At 50.6% G+C, this 19,260-nt stretch overlaps 2 protein-coding genes across 2 annotated transcripts in view; both read left to right on the forward strand.

Annotated features, from left to right (window-relative positions):
* Positions 1-7,839, forward strand: part of afg2a (AAA ATPase AFG2A) — a 100,368-nt gene extending 92,529 nt beyond the window's left edge. The window contains exon 17 of the mRNA XM_076048210.1: positions 7,363-7,839. Within this exon, the coding sequence (XP_075904325.1) occupies positions 7,363-7,542 (180 nt within the window). The 3' untranslated portion in view covers positions 7,543-7,839. The remainder of the gene's footprint in view (positions 1-7,362) is intronic.
* A 2,534-nt stretch (positions 7,840-10,373) lies between these two features.
* spry1 (sprouty homolog 1, antagonist of FGF signaling (Drosophila)) lies at positions 10,374-15,752 on the forward strand. Its single transcript, XM_076048074.1, has 2 exons — positions 10,374-11,151; positions 13,164-15,752. The coding sequence occupies exon 2, from the start codon at positions 13,231-13,233 to the stop codon at positions 14,404-14,406; it is 1,176 nt and encodes a 391-aa protein (XP_075904189.1). The 5' UTR covers positions 10,374-11,151; positions 13,164-13,230; the 3' UTR covers positions 14,407-15,752.
* The last annotated feature ends 3,508 nt before the right edge of the window (positions 15,753-19,260 follow it).

A 19,260-nucleotide genomic window follows, 5' to 3' on the forward strand; every position in this document is an offset into this window, starting at 1 on the left:
GACAAGCCCGGCCAAGTGCAATGTGTGTGTGCGTGTGTGCGTGTGTGTGTGTGTGTGTGTGTGTGTGTGCGTGCAGGACTTGTGGCCTGATGGAGGTGAGGTTAGTGGGGCCGGCTCCTGTAAATGTGGCCATTTGTGCACATGGGCAGGGGAGGGGAGGGGATGAGGCCCGAGGGAGGGAGGGGATGTAGCTCGCTGTAGACACAAGGGCGGATTGATGGTAAACACACACACACACACACACACACACACACACACACACACACACACACACACATGCGTGCACACACGCTCCGGGTCCAGTGGATCTGCTGCCGCTAGCGCAGCTAACAAGCCCTTCATTAAGGCCGTCTGATTCTCACTGAGCGCCTTTGTTGGAGAAGGAAGCGAAAAGTACACCAGACAGATTTGACCCGAGAACGTTGGTATGCGTTGCCAGCAGTCATAAGCAATTTTTTCTTTTGCCTCCCTCCACCTCTCTCTCTCTCTCTCTCTCTCTCTCTCTCTCTCCCTCTCCCTCTCCCTCTGGAGGGGTTTATTTTCGTCGTGCCGAACAGGTTGCTTGCTGCTCCCATTTGCTGCGGGAAAAAGAAACACGGATTTACATATTTGACCTCAGCAGGTCCCAAAATGGCTCTGACGCCGGTCGGCCCGGCTGTCTCAACTTCTCGTGAGAACCCCACCCGCATGGTCGGGAGCGTAACCGTACCAGTCGGTGCCCTTCGGGGTGAAAGGGGCGGAGCTACAGCCCGGGATGGAAACAGGAAGCTTGTGAACGATGCTGCGGGGGTGCGGTCAAGTTTGACGACTTGTCCTCGTTAAGAGAGAGGCAAAACGTCACGTCTTCGTCTGCTACCTCCATAAATCCTCCTTGATCTTCATCTTGGCCATCCTGGTCGCTCCGAAGAAATGATCAACATTGCGTATTGTGAATACATATGTCCCTCCGTACGATGAACCCAAACCAATGTATTCCACAGTCTTTATGTGCCGTAATATCCAATACATTTGTCCGAACTATGGAAAACGTCAACTCTGTATTTGACCCAAATAGTTGAATTATGTAATTCCACTCATACAACTCTCTCTACCATGATGTGGTGCTAAAACATGTCAGGTGTGTTTATGCAACCAATCTTTTGCAGCATTTTTTTCTTAAAATATGAATTTTCTTTTTCCTCTTTGGTACCCGTTACAACCCACCGCAGAACAAACCAACGTTTATTATTCACTGTATTTAAACACTTCCTACCTGGTGTTGTATGTGTGTGTGTGTGTGTGTGTGTGTGTGTGTGTGTGTGTGTGTGTGTGTGTATGGGAGTGTGTGTGTCTTGAAGCGGCGCGACTCTGGTTGCAGGTGTGGCTAGCGAGGGAAGTGCAGCGACCGGCGGAGCACAAAGGCCGCCCTTGTGTCCGGAGTTCTGGCGTTGCGGCTCTCTGACGAGGCTCTGCAGCCTGCGGCCCAACCAGTGGCCCCCGCACACGTCCACGTCGTGCCGCGGCCTCATTAAAGCAGCCAGTAGACACAGTGTCCGAGTCGATACTGTTTCAAATTAGGCATCCGATGCGGAACGCGCCGCTCCGACATATAGCCGCCGCCCAAAACCGGGGGGAAAGTTTCCAGCAGCTGCTGCTGAATCTTTTTACAGTTTCCCCTAAAATCAGCGAGGAGACATTGTGTCCGTTTGTCCTTCTTTGTTTTTGCGAGGGGAGGGGTAAGTGGGTCGAGGTGCACTGCTTTGAAAGACACAATAATACAATGTGGTTCCTAATTAAGACACTCTGGTAAGAATTGCCTTACATAAATGGACATAAAAAGGAAAAATAACAGAATTTTAAAGATCAAAAACGCGATTAATCACGGTTAACTACGGAAATGCGGAGCTTAATCGCGATCAAAAGAATTCATGGCTCAACGGCCTTAATTTTTGCAACGGCATTACTGGCGAATAAATCTCGTGTAATTTCCCCCCGTGGACTAATAAGGTATTCTGAGTCTGGCTCTGATTATGGAAAGTCAAACAAAAGCTGCTCTTCAGTGTAAAAGGAAGACGAGGATATTTGTAAGTATGGTGTAACTTGCAAAAGTCAAAAACTTCTTTGTCTGTATATTTGAGCTGCCAACTGTTGGAGGTCTGTACTTTTACAGAAACAGCAAACTGGTGCAACAGTTCTCGGCCAGTCGCACCAGCTTATTGAGCAACTTCTGTGGGGCGACCTTTCCAGCGTTTAACTCCGGTTCACACGTCTCCGCCGCGATCAACGCGAGGGGGCGAGATTTGCTTCAGCCCTCCGACGCAAACGCTTCCCCAACATTTTTCAAGTTCCACGCCGAATGCAATGCTTCCTAATGACTTCTGCATGGGCCCGCGCTGCTTCCTGCCGGCGAGACAGACCTCGGCCCTCCGCTCCGACATCAAAAAGAGAAGCGAGAACGACTTTTCCTTTCCGCGGCGAGGTCTGCCAACAGACTGCCGAGGCGTAAAAATGTGAGTGGCGGTCGGTCAGGGGGGGGCGAGGGGGGGGGGGGGGGAGCGTTCCGTCCCGGTAGCCCGAGGGCTCGCACAGCGCTGGGCTTCAGGCCCCGGCGACGGCGGCGCTGGGGAGCAACAGGAAGACTAATAAACAACCTGGCCTTGTGTGGATCCCAGTGTTTATGGGCGCGCGTGTTTGTTTGTCCCTGCTTGCGCAGTTTGGAGAAGCTGCAGGGGGAAACTCGTCATCAGAGGAATATGTGGAAAGGAGAATGTGGCCGACGCTCCTATCGCTTTTCCAGCGACCCGTTTTAAAAGGCCCCGCGGTTCCAGAGGCGCTCCTGGTGTTTTGTTAAGGCCGGACGAGTGGCAGTGGCAAATTCCAGTTTGTTTATTTGTTCATTTTTGCCAGCGTCCGTAGCGCCGGATCGGTCCAGATCTACTCGGGAGAGCGTTCGCCCCGCAGTTCTCTGTGTCGGAGGTCCCGTGGAGACTTTTCGTTTCGGAATGTCTCCACGAGAAGATGAGACGAGAGAAGTTTTTAAGGACGCAGCCATCTGCTAAAGAGCCATCGGAAAGCACTTTTAGAGCAGGGCAGAGGTTGTTGTGCAGAAAGTTGTGCATCACATTTTAAGAGGACCAGTCAAAGTCACATCTGCACTGTGCTGAAGTCAGAGAAGCCTTTGATGCTACTCTTCTTGTTTTTAATGTTGATCTTGGATTGTCAAAGTGGCACCGAGCTTTAAAGGAATTGCCACTTGGCAGCATCCACGCTAATCTCTTTAGCAGAAAACTTTTTTTGTTTTTTGCAGCAGCAGCAGCAGCAGCAGCAGCTCCTCAGATAAGGCACTTTCCACACCTCGTTAGCCAGAGAGAGAGCTGAAGAGTAGTGGAAATAAACAAAAAAGACCAGAACACAGAGTGGAAAAACACTCTGTATCGGAGGTCGGCAAGACGGAGGGAACAGAGGAATTTTCAGTTTAAAATCTGGGCCATTCCCATTTCCATTCAGCTTTAGCCAGACTCTGAGTTTGGTGCAGGGGTGGGCAAACTTTTGGACTATTGGGCCACAATGGGTTCTAAAATTTGACCGAGGGTCCGGAGCAGGAGCAGATAGATGGAGTGTTTAAAAATGAATGAAATACAACTATTTTCTGAGGTTTTTCAGTGTGCCCAGGCCTGGGTTTGGCGTCACATCCGTGTTAACAGATGGACTGAAAGCCGTCCAGATCCAGGCGTCAAGTCGCAGGCGTTACAGTTTAACCCGACACGGGTTACAGTGGAGGCGCTGACCGCGCAACAAATCGCTGCTCCGAGGAGGCGTTTCTGCTTCATCATCGAAAACCTCCCCCTCCCCCTCCCTCTCTCCCTGCCCCTCCCCCTCCCCACCGACTCGCTATCGGGGGCCGAGTTTTCAGGTCGACCTGAATCAGCAGCTTTTTTTTTCACCCCGTCTCAGAAGCTCGCGGGCTCTTTCGTTTGCTCTGCATTTTTACGACTGGCGCCGCGCCACCTCCTCATCTAGGCGCCGGGCCCCTCGCTCGCCGCGCGTCTGCGCGGTCGCCTCGGAATTTATGGAGGTTAATGAAAAACGCCGGCCGCAGTGCAATGCGGAAGAGAGACCCAGGATTTATGTCGTGTATTCATATTCGTTCTTTCCTCCTTTCCTGGACGAGAGGACGTAGTTGGATTCCGGCGGAACCTTTGGTTCCGGTGCCGGAACGCCTTCAGGTTTTACCAACACGGCCTGGGCTCTTTCCTTCGCCCTGTTTGCCTTTGTGGCTTTATTTTTTTCTCCTTATACTTCCAACCCCCCCCCCCCCCCCCCCCCCCATCACCCCTTACCCCACCCTTACCCCCCATCCGCCCCTTTTTTTTTTTTTTTTTTTTTTTTAATTTTCAAGGCCTGCACCAGCAAACACGCGGCGGGAAACACTGGTGGTGTTGATCTCACTCCACAGACCAGCTCATAAACTCTCGGCTAAGTCATGAATGCGGAGGCCTGTACGCGTGTTTGCGCGTCGCTCGTGTACTCCCGGCCTGCCGACATTTCCTCCCTGTTTTTTTCTTCTTTTTCTTCTCTCTCTCTCTTTTTTCAAACGATCTAAGGGGGGCGCTTGGTGTCGCCGAAGTAACCAACGAAATAATTATTGGCCGTCAAATCACAAGATCGAGGCGCTTGGAAGCGTCCGATGGTGCCCCGAAAAAACCTGCGCCTGTTTCCTGTTTGTGGACGTCGCTCGGAAACGGCTCCGAAATCTCATTGTTCCACATGTGGCATCCCTCCCTCTCGTTCACTTCCACCTCCGCGACTTCCCTCGCCTCCTCGCCGCCGCTCCGTTTGTAAACAGCGCACTCGGGGATGCATGGCCTCATTGTTTTGCGTGGTTATTACTGACAGGCCCTCCGGACGACTTGAATGATGGGAAGGCCTCGTACGAAATTAACCCCGGAGCCGTGTGTTTACCTCGCCTAAATCATGCTGCTAGAGACGGCTGAAGAAGGGGGGAGGGCTGTGATTGGTGGGGCTGCCTTCTCCACCGCCAGGGAGGGTCGGGGGGGTCCTCATGTCCTGACATCTGCCAAGCACCTGTCCCAGGGTGCGCACGCTTACTAACCGCTATAGCCCCCCCCCTCCCCCCCCGAGTCGACCTGGCTATCGATCATATTTCATCAACAGACCTCCAGTCCGACAGCGGCTCTTCTAATTTGGACGAATCCTTTTAAAATGGGATGGAAAAAAAAAAAAAGGTTGTGGAGATTTACGACGAGACTAAATTGCGACCGAACCTCTTTCCTCCCAACCTTCCTTCCGTTAGATTCACATGGCCAAACCCCGTTCTGCGACATACTGGGCTGTTAAACGAAATTCTTGCAGAATGAGGTAAAAACATCTCTTCCTTCCAATGCCAAACTGGGCAATTCAAACAGCTCCTGCTGCGGCGGCCGTGCTAATCTGTTTAGCAGCAGCTGGTATTTTACGTCTTGCAGCAACGTCTGCAGCTTCCACGTCCTTCTCTCTGTGCGTTCTAAGGGCAACTTCGCGTTCAAATGTGTTCTAAGAGCGTCCGAAATGGGCACAGTCGTAGATCCTCCGGGTTGGAGCGAGAGTCCCAATGGTGCTAATGTCTAGCGTAGCGCTCCTCCGTCACTCAAACAGAATAGAATCATTTTTATTGTCCACCAAGGTGGAAAAATGTCTTTGGCTCACCAACGCAGGAGACAACAAGAAAGACGCTAAAGTTACAACCACATTAAGAGATAAAATGCAGAATAAGTGGGTAATGAGTAAAATACAGTAAACTCACTTAGTTGAGTTAAGAATGCTAATGGAATTGATAGAACTTCCCATTGTGGAGACCCAGTGACACATGCAGAACTGATATCGTGTCTGTGTGTGTGTGTGTGTGTGCACCAGGGGTAGGGCCACTGACCGGCGGTACTGCGGTCCACTGAACAATTCCAGCGTGCCCACATTGCCCTGCACGCGTCCTCTCGCCGCTCGGCGTCACATGACCGCCTGTCCCACTAACCTCCCGGCAGACGTTATCAGCGGCTGCGCGGGCCGATAACTCGCTGCACCGACGCCACAGCAGGGCAGAGTTGCGTAAGCCGCCCGAGCTGAGAACAGAGGAGGAGTCGGAGCAGGAGGAGCGGGAGGAGGAGGAGGAGGAGGAGGAGGAGGAGGGGAAAGGCTCCTGGCCTTCATCAGCCGTCGCCGCCGACTGGGAAGTGACTCAGAAGTGATTCGGAAGAGAACCTCGGATCACTTGAAAAGCTCAGCTGAAAAAGTCAGTCATCGCTGCAAGAAGCCCTCCTCTGCAGTGGCTCTTACATAACTCTGCAGGAGGGCAGTGATAGGAGGCCACAGGCCCACCTCTGCCTTCACTGGGCTGCAGAGACCAACCTCAGCTCAGTCCCGTCTGAAAAGACTGGAAGCTCAGTTTGAAGCCTCCTGTGAAGACCTGCGCTAGGGTTTCTCTCAAACTAATATATATGTGTATGTATATCTATATATATATAAGTGTGTGTGTGTGTGTATGTATAAAATATCCATATACATATATGCATATGCTGCAAATATAGTAGTCCACAATTTACCCCTTTACAAATAGTTTATTTTATTCAAAGCCTATTTGCTTGTTGTGTAATACCTGCTGTATCTACTTGCACAGCTTTGACCTTTGACATCTCTGTATCTGAGCACTCAAACACAGGGACACTTCCCTCCCCGCAGAGACACATCAAGCCGACTCGTGCGCTGCTTAAAAACCAGAACCTTTTAACTGTTTCCTGTGCACACTTCCGCTTCGTCAGACGTCAGCAGAGACGTCAGCAGAGACGTCCGTCCCCGCCTTGGCCCCGCGAGCCCTATGTGCTCTGCTCAAAAACACGTCTCATTGCAATAAATGAAGCACCGCTTCTCCTCCGCCGCTGTCGCCCAGTAAAAAAAATGAAAGTTTACGTCTACGTGATACGCAGGTATACGCCGTATCACCACGAGGAACGATTCCGAATTACAGTACAACTACTAAAAAAGTGCGCAAAGATTGTTTGTTTTTTGACACAACATTTGAAAATGTTGTTTTATGTTTGGATCCATTTGAGAGTCGGTCCGCTTTATGAGAATTTATTTGTGTGTTTGCACCACTTTTTGCACTTGATTGCTGAAATGTTCGTTTTTCTTTGTGTGTGTTAATACTTCTTCGTAGGTCTTGCTTTGCGTTGTTTAGAAGCAGCTGAACAGATGTCTACATAGGCTGGGAAGGGAGGATGGGGGGCGCGGGGGGGGGGGGGGTAAATCCGAGCATACCTACTAGAATAAACTAGACGACGGCACTGTGCCGGACGGACGAGTGAAACCTCTGGTGTCTGTTTCCTGTCGCAGATAACGGCGGTGTGCAGGGAGGCCGCCCTGCTGGCCCTGCAGGACGACATCAAAGCGCAGCGCGTGGAGGCGGCACACTTTGAGCGCGCCCTGGACGCCGTGACGCCCCGCGTCCCCGACTCGCTCATCCAGTCGTACATCAGCTATCAGCGGCAGCACAGCGGCCTGTGCTTCTTCTGACCGCCGCTGGCCGGATCGCAGGCCTCAGTTCAAAGAGCAGAAACTTTTAACCCCTCCGGTCCCGGAGGAGCAGCATGAGCCGCTCGGCCGCGCGTGACCGGAGCTGACACCAAGAGGAGCTTCGCATGTTGATTCTGCTTTTCTTTTCATCATCTTGTTAAGTATTTGAATGAAATCATGGCTGCTGCTGCTGCTGCTGCTGCTGCGGTGAAAGACTTGAGTGCTTGAAATCATGGTTATTTTTCTGTAACAGAGTCACCATTGATCTGATTGTAACAAAACAATAAAAGTGGTTCTTTTTTTAATGTATTTTTCTGACTTTGCTGTCATGGTTGTTGTAGATAAATGAGAATCAGAAGCCTTTATTGTCACTGTGACGGAGCACACAACAAAATTCAAAGTGCAACCCCTTCTTGGTGTTTTAAGAATATTAAAATATAATAACATGAAAAGTATATTTGAAACTGATGAAAAAGTGCAAAAAGAAAGTAAAATAATAAGACAAGTAAAATACGCAATAAGAAGAAAAGGTCAGGGTTATAATAAATATATAACCTTCAAATTGTTATACAATAATAATTGAAGATGGAACTTTTTGAAGAGCACATAACATTGTTTTTTTTTTTAACTGTATAGTTTTGCATTCTGTGTGTTTAGAACTGTACTTTACTTGACTTAGTAAGTTTTCCCTAAACTATTATAGCAAAAACAGACTGTTTTTTGCAGTTTTTCCAGTCATTTTGTAAATGTTCATTTCTTCACTAATCCAGCAAAAAGAAGAAAAAAAAACTTCTAAAATGAATGACTTCCCTTTTGAAACAAGAACTTAAAAAAACAACAACAGCCATCTAATCAGAGTAGTTCACGTGTCTCCTTCATCTCTGGGAGTAGATAGTGGCATTAACCCTTTAACTGGGGGCCCCTCCCTACGGACCCCTGGCGGCTCCTCCAGTTTAATAACTGCTAACTTGGGGCTGCTTTCTCTCCGCGGGGACAGAAAGGGAGGCGGGGCGAGCCGAGCCGGTTGCATTCATCACAGCCATGCATGGAAAATCAGCTAATTGCTGTAATCGTCTGATTTCCGTCCGCACTTCCGACCACTAAGAGCCGGGATCCGGCCGGCCATCTGTCGGTCTGGCCGCGTCTGTCTGTCTGTCTGTCTGCTGCTGCTGCTGCTGCGCAACTGAGCTGCGCCGCAGCAGCAGCAGCAGCGGCAGCGGCAGCGGCAGCAGCATCGACCCCGGAATAAAGAGGAATTAAAAGAGAAAAACTCGTCACAGTGGCACTTTATTTAAGGGGTGCGTTTTCACGCATTTATTTCTTGGTTTGCGCCGCTGGGCCGCGCCGCACCGCGGAGGTCACTCATTCTATTGATTTTTCCATTTGAATGGGGATAGATTGACTTTGTATTGAACTTCCTCCTCTTTTTTCTCATGGATCCGGATGTGGCGCATCCGCGACACCAATCAAACCAGACAGTCAGGAACAGAGGGGGGGTCTGGGTGAGTGAGGAGAGGGGGGGGCGGGGGGTTCCTCCCTCCCCCCTCTGGCTGCAGGGCTGCTTTTTTTTCTTCTTTTTTTTTCCTTCTTAAGGTGGTCTGGGTCTGATTCCCTCATGGTCCCCCTTCCTCTGACTGAACCGAGACATTTTTATTTTCCTTCTGGAGGAAGTGATGGAAAAACGAAGCTGCGTGTCATGCGATTGTGACACATTCCTTCATTCCATCCGCGCCCCCCCCCCCCCCCACCTCCCCGTGACGCCGCGTGTGTGTGTGTGTGTGTGTGTGTGTGTGTGTGTGTGTGTGTGTGTGTGTGTGTGTGTGTTAATTGCGCACAAAGAGAAGAGACTTCCTGTTGATGTGTGAGAAACTTAACACCTTGATCTTCCGTCAACAGCGGGGTTCCTCTTTTATTCTCAGAAGTGCTTTTTTTTTTTTTTGTTCCAATTAATTAATCCTCATTACCCGAAGACACGGCGACAACTTTGCAAATACGTAAAGAAACTGTTTCGGACGCCCCACGCCTGCCGTGTACAACCTGCGCACACGCTAAGGAAACATTTGGGCCTTTTTCTTTCTTTTTTTAATTGATTCGTTTTAATCACAGACTGAAAGAAAGTCTTGAGTTGTCATTTATCTATTTATCTTAAATCTAAACTTAAAGTAATGTTCCCCTGTTTGCTTTTAGGAGGGAATTTAGTCCTAATACACTTTGGCGATGTTTTCCACCACAATCAGCATAAAAAAAAATAATAATCATAAAAAAGTGAACCAACCAAATAAAGAATTTTCATAGTAAAGTTCCACGTTTGATTTTTAATACTTTGTTCAGGGAGGGGGTTGAAAATCCCTTTTGTGCTGCATTCTGAAGTCAGTCTGAGTCACATGTTCCCATCCCACGCGACATAATAAATCGCAAACTTAGCAGAGTCGGAATAAAAACCAAACAAACCCACGAGAGAAAAACCAAACGGGGACCTTTGTTGCATCACCATTAGTCACCTGAACCTCATTCACGCCGTTATTATTCACAAGCCGCAGAAGCGGAAACACCCCCCCCCCCCCCTCCTCCTCTTCCACCAGCAGCGCCATCACTCCGGTTCCACCTTAACTGCCGCGCGCTGCTCGCATCGCCATGCCTTCCACATCTGCCCAATGAATCAGGAGCGGATGCGATGTATCCTTTTTCAGCCCCCGGTGAATGGGCCAATGGGAGGAGGCTTGTGGAGCAAACACACCACCCCCCCTCCACCACCACCACCACCACCACCCCATTCATTCAGTGCTGAACGGGCCCCGCGGAGAGCCGTGCGCACACACACACACATACACACACACACACAGGAGCGCACCGCCGTCTGCGTGCTTTTCCTCCTCCTCCTCCTCCTCCACCACCACCACCTCCCTCTCTTCCTCCTCCTCCTCCTCCTCCTTCTTCTCTTCAGCCTGCGAGCGCACACAGATCTCCACGCAGCCACCACAAGTTACAGCCGCGTTTCCAGGCGCGCTCGCTCGCTCGCTCGCTCGCCAGCGGAGAACTTCGCTTCGGAGAACTTTGGATTTTAATTTTTCACCCACCCTGTTCTTGAAGAAGAAGCAGCAGCAGCAGCACGCCTCGTCCTCTTGTTATTGTTGTTTCTCCCCCCCCCTCCCTCTTCGAGGACTTTTGCGTGTGTATGTGTGTAACTGGCGTGTTCTTGCTGAGAGATATCGGCCTCAGCAGCAGCGGCAGCAGCAGCAGATCTTCAGTCGCCTTCCCTGCTCCATCAGAGCTCCGCCGTGGATTTACCTCCTCTTTTTTTTTTTTTTTTTTTTAATTTTTAATTTTTTTATTAGAAATAATAAAACACCAAGCATTTTCACAAGCTCCCGGGACGGATGCACGCCGCAAGCCGTCAACTTTCCCCATTTTTTTCCTTCCTTTCTTTCGAATAAGCGAGAAAAGGGAATAAGGCTCTCGGTGAGGGGAAACCCTCGCGACTTGGATTTACCCAGCGGGCTGTGAATGTTGCACACCAGCGGCTCGGACTTCGCCACCTTCCCCCCGTTCGGATGGACTTTTCCCGGCTGTTTGCTTGATGGATTCGACGTTATGGATGGTTGCATATAGGTACGTAGTGTTTCCCACCTCCGCAGGCTTTGCCCTGCGCGCTTTTATTTTATTTCATTTTATATTTTCGAGCCGAACGGTGCGACGCGGTGACGGACGGACGGACGGACGGACGGGGCGACTAGTTTGTCCCCACCGGCTCCTCTCCGGCTATTCGCTGCGTTTTTACGAGTTTTTATTTTTATATATATGTATATTTTTTTCTTTTTAATGTATTGTTTCCAACGTTTAGATGCAGGCGTGACGGGTTTGTTGGAGGGGTAGAGGGGGTGGTTGGTCAAAAGCAGTCCGCCGACGCGTTGCCATGCCGCGGGTTCCCTTCCGTGGCCGTGCGCTAACAAACAGCCTCCTCCCTCCCCTCCCCTCCCTCCCCCCCTCGGCGGTTGTTTTCATTCATAATTTTTTTTTTCTTCGTCTTCTCTCTCTCTCTCTCTCTCTCTCTCTCTCTCTCTCTCTCTCTCTCTCTCCCCGACCGTGTTTGGATGCGCCCTCTAATGCCCTATATCCGGCTCCAAGTGTGTGTGTTTTTTTGTTGTTGTTGTTGTTGCTCTTGTTATTGTTATTGTTGTTGCTGCTGTTGTTCTGGACTATTAAAGGCGCCGTTTGTGCAGATTAAAACGGGACGAGTCGGCGCTCCAACAAGTTTGACGTTTCGTTCGCGGCCGTCAGAGGCGGAACATGAGTGGAGGCTCCGCCGTGCTTTTATTTTATTAAGTGTGTATATTTTTATTTTTTTGCGCCCTCGTTGGAGGGAGTTGCTGAGTTCTAGCTGTGCAAACTAAAATATATATATATATATATATATATATATATATATATATATATATATATATATATATATATATATATATGTATATATGTACATATATACATATATATATATATATATATATATATATATATATATATATATATATATATGTATATATGTACATATATATATATATATATATATATATATATATATATATATATATATATATATGTATATAATTTTATTTTCCTCCAAACAAACATCCAAGCAAAATCTCTGACAAGAGTTCCACCACGACATGCGTCGGAACTCACTCTGACCTTACCCCCCCCCCCCCCCCCCCACCAACACACACACACACACACACCACCTCCCCTCGTTCCACTTTATATGTGTGCCCCGCTTCCCCCCCGAACAGAGAGTTTTTCGGTGTCTGCTAATAGAATACTAAGTGAGGCAGCTCATTTAGCTCCCTTGGATCGCGTCCTCGTTTTTCCGTCTCCTCCGCGGCGCATTTAAATGTTAACTAGTCATAGAGATGTAAATGAGTGCGCGGGGGGGGGGTTGTAGGTGCGGGGGCTCGCTACGAGTCTGGGATGGTGTGCGTGCGTGTGTGTGTGTGTGTGTGTGTGTGTGTGTGAGCGCCGCCGGTGGAGGGAGGAAGAGGGACAGAGAGAGAGAGAGGAAGAGAGAGAGAGAGAGAGAGAGAGAGAGAGAGAGAGAGAGAGAGAGAGAGAGAGAGGTACAAAAAGTCTCGTTAATAGTCAACTTTTTTTCTCCTCCTCTTCCTTCCTGCACCAAAACCACCACCACCACCAGCAGCAGCTGAAGCAGCAGCAGACCCCCAGGCAGGGGTGGTGGTGGTATTGGTGGCTGGGGGGGGGGGGTTATGGAAGTGACGTGCTGTCATGTTGACAGGATGAAAACACTTGAGAGAGTTCGATTATTATTGTAACAGTAACATATCGTGTCGTTTCCTAATGTGGGATCAATAAAGTCTATCAATCTATCAATCTATCTATTGGTAGTAGTAGAACTAGTAGTAGAATCATTATCATTATTTTGTTCATTGTTTGCTGCCGCTGCAGGATGATAGAACAGAATAGAATGAAACAGAATAGAAGGCCTTTATCAACTCCATCCGGCTTGGTGCAGAAAAGATGGAGAAGGTTGCTGGATGTTGCATTTCTGTCAGTTCGCTCGTGTCATGTTCCTCACTCCCTCCCTCTCCTTCTGTCCGTCCCTCCTCGCACACCAGGTTTTCCGATGCATGCCGAGTCCCCGGTGAATGTCGGAAGTGGTGATCCCCCCTTCGCCCCCCCTCGATGGAGCTCCAAAGTCAACATGGCTCACTAGCGGCGGCGGTCCAGCGCCAGCCCTCCCCGGCCGAGAGCCGGCGGAGGTCGGATTACGAGCGGGAGCTCCAGCACGCCGCCGCCGCCATCCTCTCCCTGGACCAGATCAAGGCCATCCGCTCCAGTAATGAGTACACCGAGGGGCCGGCGGTGGTGGCGGCGGCGGGGCGGAGACCCCCGGCGCCCCGCACGGCCCCCCGGCCACAGGACAAGCAGCAGGAGAGGACTCACGAGGTCATCCTCGTCAATGTGAACAACAACTACGAGCGCCACCACCACCACCACCTCCTCCACAACCAGCACCACCATGTGGTGGTGGTGGCGCCGCCCAGCGCCGGAGCCCGGGCCCCGGGGCTCAGCCGCTCCACCAGCACGGGCAGCGCGGCCAGCTCGGGGAGCAGCAGCAGCGTCTCCTCCGAGCAGGGACTCCTGGCCCGCTCGCCCCCCGCCCGGCCGGGTCACCACCACCACCACCGGGAACACAGGGTGGGAACTGGGCCCGTCCGGACTCAGCCTAAGGCGGCCCAGCAGCAGCAGCAGCAGCAGCAGCAGCAGCAGGGACTTCACTTCCCCCGGTTGCCACTAGAGGCTCCGCTCAAGCCCCCCCAGGGCAAGGGCAAGGGTGAGCCGGACTTGGCGGGCGACCCGCTGCGGTGGGCGGCCTCCGGCGACGGGCGCCACCGCCTGGTGTGCGAGCGCTGCGGCAAGTGCAAGTGCGGCGAGTGCACGGCGCCGCGCAGCCTGCCCTCGTGCCTGGCGTGCGACGGCCAGTGCCTGTGCTCGGCCGAGTCGGCGCTGGAGCACGGCACGTGCATGTGCCTGGTCAAGGGCGCCTTCTACCACTGCTCCAACGACGACGAGGGCGACTCGTGCGCCGACCAGCCGTGCTCGCTGTCGCGCGCCCACTGCTGCCCGCGCTTCCTGTGCATGGGCCTGCTGTCGACGCTCCTCCCCTGCCTGCTCTGCTACCCGCCCGTCAAGGGCTGCCTGCGGGCACTGCAGGGCTGCTACGACCGGGTCAAGCGGCCCGGCTGCCGCTGCAGGAGCTCCAACGCCGTCTACTGCAAGCTGGACGGCTGGGCGCCCACCCCCTCGCCGCCCCCGCCGCCGCCCCCACTTCCACAGAGCCGGGAGAAGCCCTCCTGATCGGACACCCCAATGACTCACCCACTCCCACTTGTGACTCTCGCTGTGGATCTTAGGACGACGCGGCGGTGACAGTAACGCTTTCCCCCCCCCGAGCGCCTCCTTCCTGGAGCCCACGGAGCTACGCGGAAAAAATAAAAGGAAAGGAGTAACCTTAAAGAAACCACTCAGTTTTTGTTTTGTTTTGTTTTGTTTTATATTTAAGTTCTGGATCAGGACCTGGGCGACACGGTGGCGCAGTGGCTAGCGCTGCCGCCTCACAGCAGAAAGGCCGTGGGTTCGATGCCGGGCCTTTCTGTGTGGAGTTTGCATGTTCTCCCTGTGTCTGCGTGGGTTCTCTCCAGGTTCTCCCGCTCCCTCCCACAGTCCAGAAACATGCATGTGAGGTCAATTGGAAACTCTAAATTGTCCATAGGTGTGCGTGTGAGTGTGAATGCTTGTTTGTCTCAATGTGGCCCTGCGATGTCCAGGGTGTCACCCTGCCTTCACCCTATGACAGCTGGGAGAGGCTCCAGCAGACCCCCGTGACCCTGAGCTCAGGAAGAAGCGGGTATTGAAAATGGATGGATGGACTTTTTTTTTTTTTTTTTTTTTTTACAGACCAGTGTTTGCCTTAACTGTTTCTACGTCTGTCCTCGGCTCCTCATTAACACTATTTGTTTTTCTAGATATATCTCTCTCTCTATATGTGTATAAGAAAACGAAGCAGCAGCAGTTTATCTTCCGTTTTTTTTAGGCGGGCGGCGTCCTCGCTTCGCCGCCTCTCACCAAAATGAATCTGTGAAGGACGATCTACTACAGGGCAGTTATGTAGCTGATACCCGGTGTTCATAGCGAGCGGGTGTGTTTTTTTATTTTTGTTTTTTTTAACTTTTATTTGCCGCCACGCTCCTGTGCTCGTGTTGCATTAACGGAGGAAAAGAAAGCACATCCATCTCATAGTATTTTTTTCTCTCTCTCTCCTTCCACCCGTCTGGACTCTTCACTCTGTGGCATTCTCCCATGTTTGTTTGTTTGTTTGTTTGTTTGTTTTTGTTGTTTTTTTTGACTTGTCATTTTGTGTAACTTGTATGCTCAAAAAACATCCGTAAGAGGAATTCTGGCTATTTTTTGAAAAAAAAGAAAAAAAATGTCTGTTAAAACATTTTTTTTTGTTGTTGTTGTAAAAAATATTTATTATGTGAAGCTCTATTATTTTATGATATTTATTGCAAGAGACAGTCTTAAATTTACTCATGTCTGAATATAACAAAAATATCAAATACTTACTGAAAAAATTAAAGGGTGGCACAAAAGAAAACTATGTTAACTTTAATGCAGAAAATATATTAATTAATGAAAACAAAGCACTTGTGTGGCGTCTTGATTCAGCTGCTGAGCTCACAGCTGGGGAAAAAAACAGAGCGGGTCGGCAATTTCTGTCTTTATTTTCAGTGAGTGTTTACATGCGTGCGCATGCTCACGCACGGTGCGGAATTCCGAGCCTTTTCTTTAAAAAAAAAAAAAAATGAGTAGAAACAGCTTGTCAACCCCCCTCTCCCCAAAAAATGTGACTGTTTACATTCTTGCGGGGATTCTTTCACTTGCGATTCTCCTCGCTAACCCTCCCAAAGCTAAACAATACAGGTCATTGACACGATTAGCATTAGCATTAGCGATTAGCTGCTATAGCGTTAAAGCCGCGTGGCCTCCGCGTTTCCATGAGTTTACGCTCGCAGGAAGTCGAGTCTCCCTACTTTACCGCTGCCGAGCCCCTCAACCCAACCCCTCCCCTCGCACAACACACACGCACACACACTCGACAGCAAGTCACCACTAAACTATGCGCTGCAGTTTTTACTCCCAGGGCTTTAAACACGGGGCCGGATCGGGATGTTCCCTCACTCCCAAATGGTCTCCATATTGTGGAGGCCAAACAGTGTGTGTGTGTGTGTGTGTGTGTGTGTGTGTGTGTGTGTGTGTGTGTGTGTGTGTGTGTGTGTGTTGAAAAATGAGAGCAACCGCTACCAGTATAGCCCAGGGGGGCCACCTGTTCAAAGATAATAAACCGGGGCCATCAATGCCGAGCTTTTATGACTCTGTTCCTGCACTAAAGCCAACGACGGGGACGGACCTGCCCTCCCAAGCCCCCCGCCCGCCCGCCCCCCACTCCACACTACCACCAGCGGCCCCCATTTGGCCGTAGCGCGCCCCCTCCCACCCCTTCTGCAAACTCCCTTTTTTTCTGTCGCTGAATTTATCACTTGGGAAGTCCGCTGACCCCCCAACACAACCTCCGTCCCCCCTCCCCCTCACCCGTCGGGGGTAGAGGGTGGGTGTAAGAGGGGGAAGGGGGGGGTCGGATGAGATCATCGCTTTGAAAGTTGGTTGGTCAGCCGCGCATGCCGACAGTTGTAGGGGAAACACAAACTGCGAGCAAGAAGTTTTTGTTTCCCCCTCAGGCATAAAAGGAGAGGGTGGGGGTTGTGGGAGGGGGGGGGGGGGTCAAGGGGAAGCGCAGCCTCAGCAGGAAGTCGGTGACGGGCGCGGCGGGCCTCAGGTTTGTGGAAAACCCAGAAGACGGCCGAAACCGGATTTCAGAAGATGTCAGCTCTTTCATCCCAGACGTCACCACCTGCTTTTGCGTGATTCATCATCTTCCTTGTCAACCTAAAAAAAAAAACCCCTCTGCTTACACCGAGCCGATCCACGTGATTGAAAGGGGAACCGAAACAAGGTGGTCGTAAGAGAAAGGAGGGCAACGCCTGTACACAGTAAAACACCTGGGAGGTGTATTTAGTGCAATACGGCCTCTTTATATACAAACACAACTGACGCTCCGAGTGACTCATTAAAATACAGACACACTTTCATATGAATGTGGGATCACTCAAACAAACTTTAGCTCCGTGCCCATCGGATCGACGCCTCAAACACATTTTAGAGGGTTCTTTTTTTTCCCCTCTGGTTAAGGAACCACAGCAGCCACGAGGGGAACATCTGCCGCAGGTTTCCGTCCTCAGCTCCGGGAACTCCGACCGCATTCCCGGGAATTTTGACTTTCACACTTTTCTGAAAAGGCCGACTCTCTTCTTTCCTCGTCGGGGGCCCGGGCGCGAAAGGTTACAGGCCGGAGGAGTGGATTTCAGAAGCTGAAGATTGAGATTCCTCCCTCCCTTCACTTCCACCTGCTGCTCCCGCTTCCTCCTCCCCGTCCTCCAGCGGAATGCACCTTTTGTTGCCACGAATAGCCAAAGAGCGGATTAGTGATTTGTCAATTTCCTGTTTGCTTTTCCGGGGGTTGGAGGCCGCAGTTCCAGAGAACCGTTTGCTGCCGACCTCTGGATGACGGGAAACAATAGGGGGATATTTCTTTCTCTCCCCCCTCAGTTCTGAAAATAAAGACGGATTTTTCTGAAAACGCGATAATATTTAATCGGTTAATTTTTTTTTTCCGAAAAATCGTCAGTTTCAAAAAAAATCTGTCTCAGTGTAAACAGCCCCAAAAGTTCCTGCACCAATGACACGAGGTGCGAGGTGCGAGGGGGGGGGGGGGGGGGGGGGGGATCTAAACTGTGTTAAGAAGGAGGCGAACACGAGGGACGTTGTTTACTTAATATTTCCACCCGGAGGCCAAATAAGGGAAGAGAGATTTTTGACTGCCGCTATTTCCAGAAACTTTGGCCTGGTCGTGCTCGTCCTGTACGCGTCTCAGATGAATCTCTGATCTAATCGGGTCGGTCGGTCGGTCGGGTTGGGGGGGGGGGGGCAAAGCTTTCCGAAGAAGCATCTAAAAGTGGCTGTCTGCAGGTTTCGTTTCCTCGGCAGGAAGTGCGTCAGCGCTGAAAACGTAGGCGGACGCCGTGAGAACAGGACTCGGCGTGAGGTCATCCGGCAGTACAAGTGGTCACAACCCCCCCCCCCCCCACGCCCCACCCCCCTACTCTATGCACTTGTCTCAGGAGTAAATTTAGCCGCTCCACACGCCCACGTCGTGCTATTTGGAGTCGTCAGGCGGGTCCCACTTTTTTCCCCCCATTTTTTCTTTTTTTTTTGCAGCTTTGTTTTTTCTTTTTCTTTTTTTTTTCCTTCCAAGACCTTAAAAGTGCAAGAAGGCATGACTACCAAGTGAGTCACGGCGGAACCTCCAACCCACACGTCCTGCCGGGGCTGTCCTTTTCTTAGCCGGGGCACGGCCACCGGGACGGCCGCAGCAGGAGCAGGAGACTCTATAAACAGCCTCCACCTCCTCTTCCTCTTCCTCCTCCTCCTCCTCCTCCTCCTCCTCCTCTTCCATGGCAGCAGCGGCAGCGTTGGTCGGCGAGGAGGAGGCCCGCCGTGGCTTCCTCCGCCCCCGCATCTGGCTTTCATTATTTCCCGTCATGGCGTATAAATAGAAATTAGCAATCAGTGGAAATGTGGGGGTTGGTGGATTGTGGAGAGGAAGGCAGCTCCTCCGGACCCGACGGCCGCCAGTTTATGACCGCTATCTGCCCAGATGTTCGGCTTCAGACCAACACTGGAGACCTTTAGAAAGTGCTCCAGCATTTTGCACTTTTATGGAAATAAATATATATATATACTCATTTTGGACATATATGTGTATGTATGTGTGTGTATGTGCGCACATTGTATATATGTATATGTTATATATATATGTTTGTTTGTAAACTTAATAGTCGTTAATGATAATGGCTGAATGCAGATAAACGATATAAAAGATTTGGTAACCGCTGTTTGATTTTGTTTTTGTTTTTTCAAATGAAGGACATCTTCACACCCATGACGTCCTCCATTTATTGCGAATTGAAGAAAAAGTCTTTTTTTTTTTTTTTTAACCCCCTTTAACTCATTTTAAGTCCGTTGATTCCTTGA

This window comes from Nelusetta ayraudi, unplaced genomic scaffold, assembly GCF_046127955.1.
Source record: "Nelusetta ayraudi isolate G7.1 ecotype Tasmania unplaced genomic scaffold, CSIRO-AGI_Nayr_v1 ptg000097l, whole genome shotgun sequence".
NCBI lineage: Eukaryota > Metazoa > Chordata > Actinopteri > Tetraodontiformes > Monacanthidae > Nelusetta > Nelusetta ayraudi.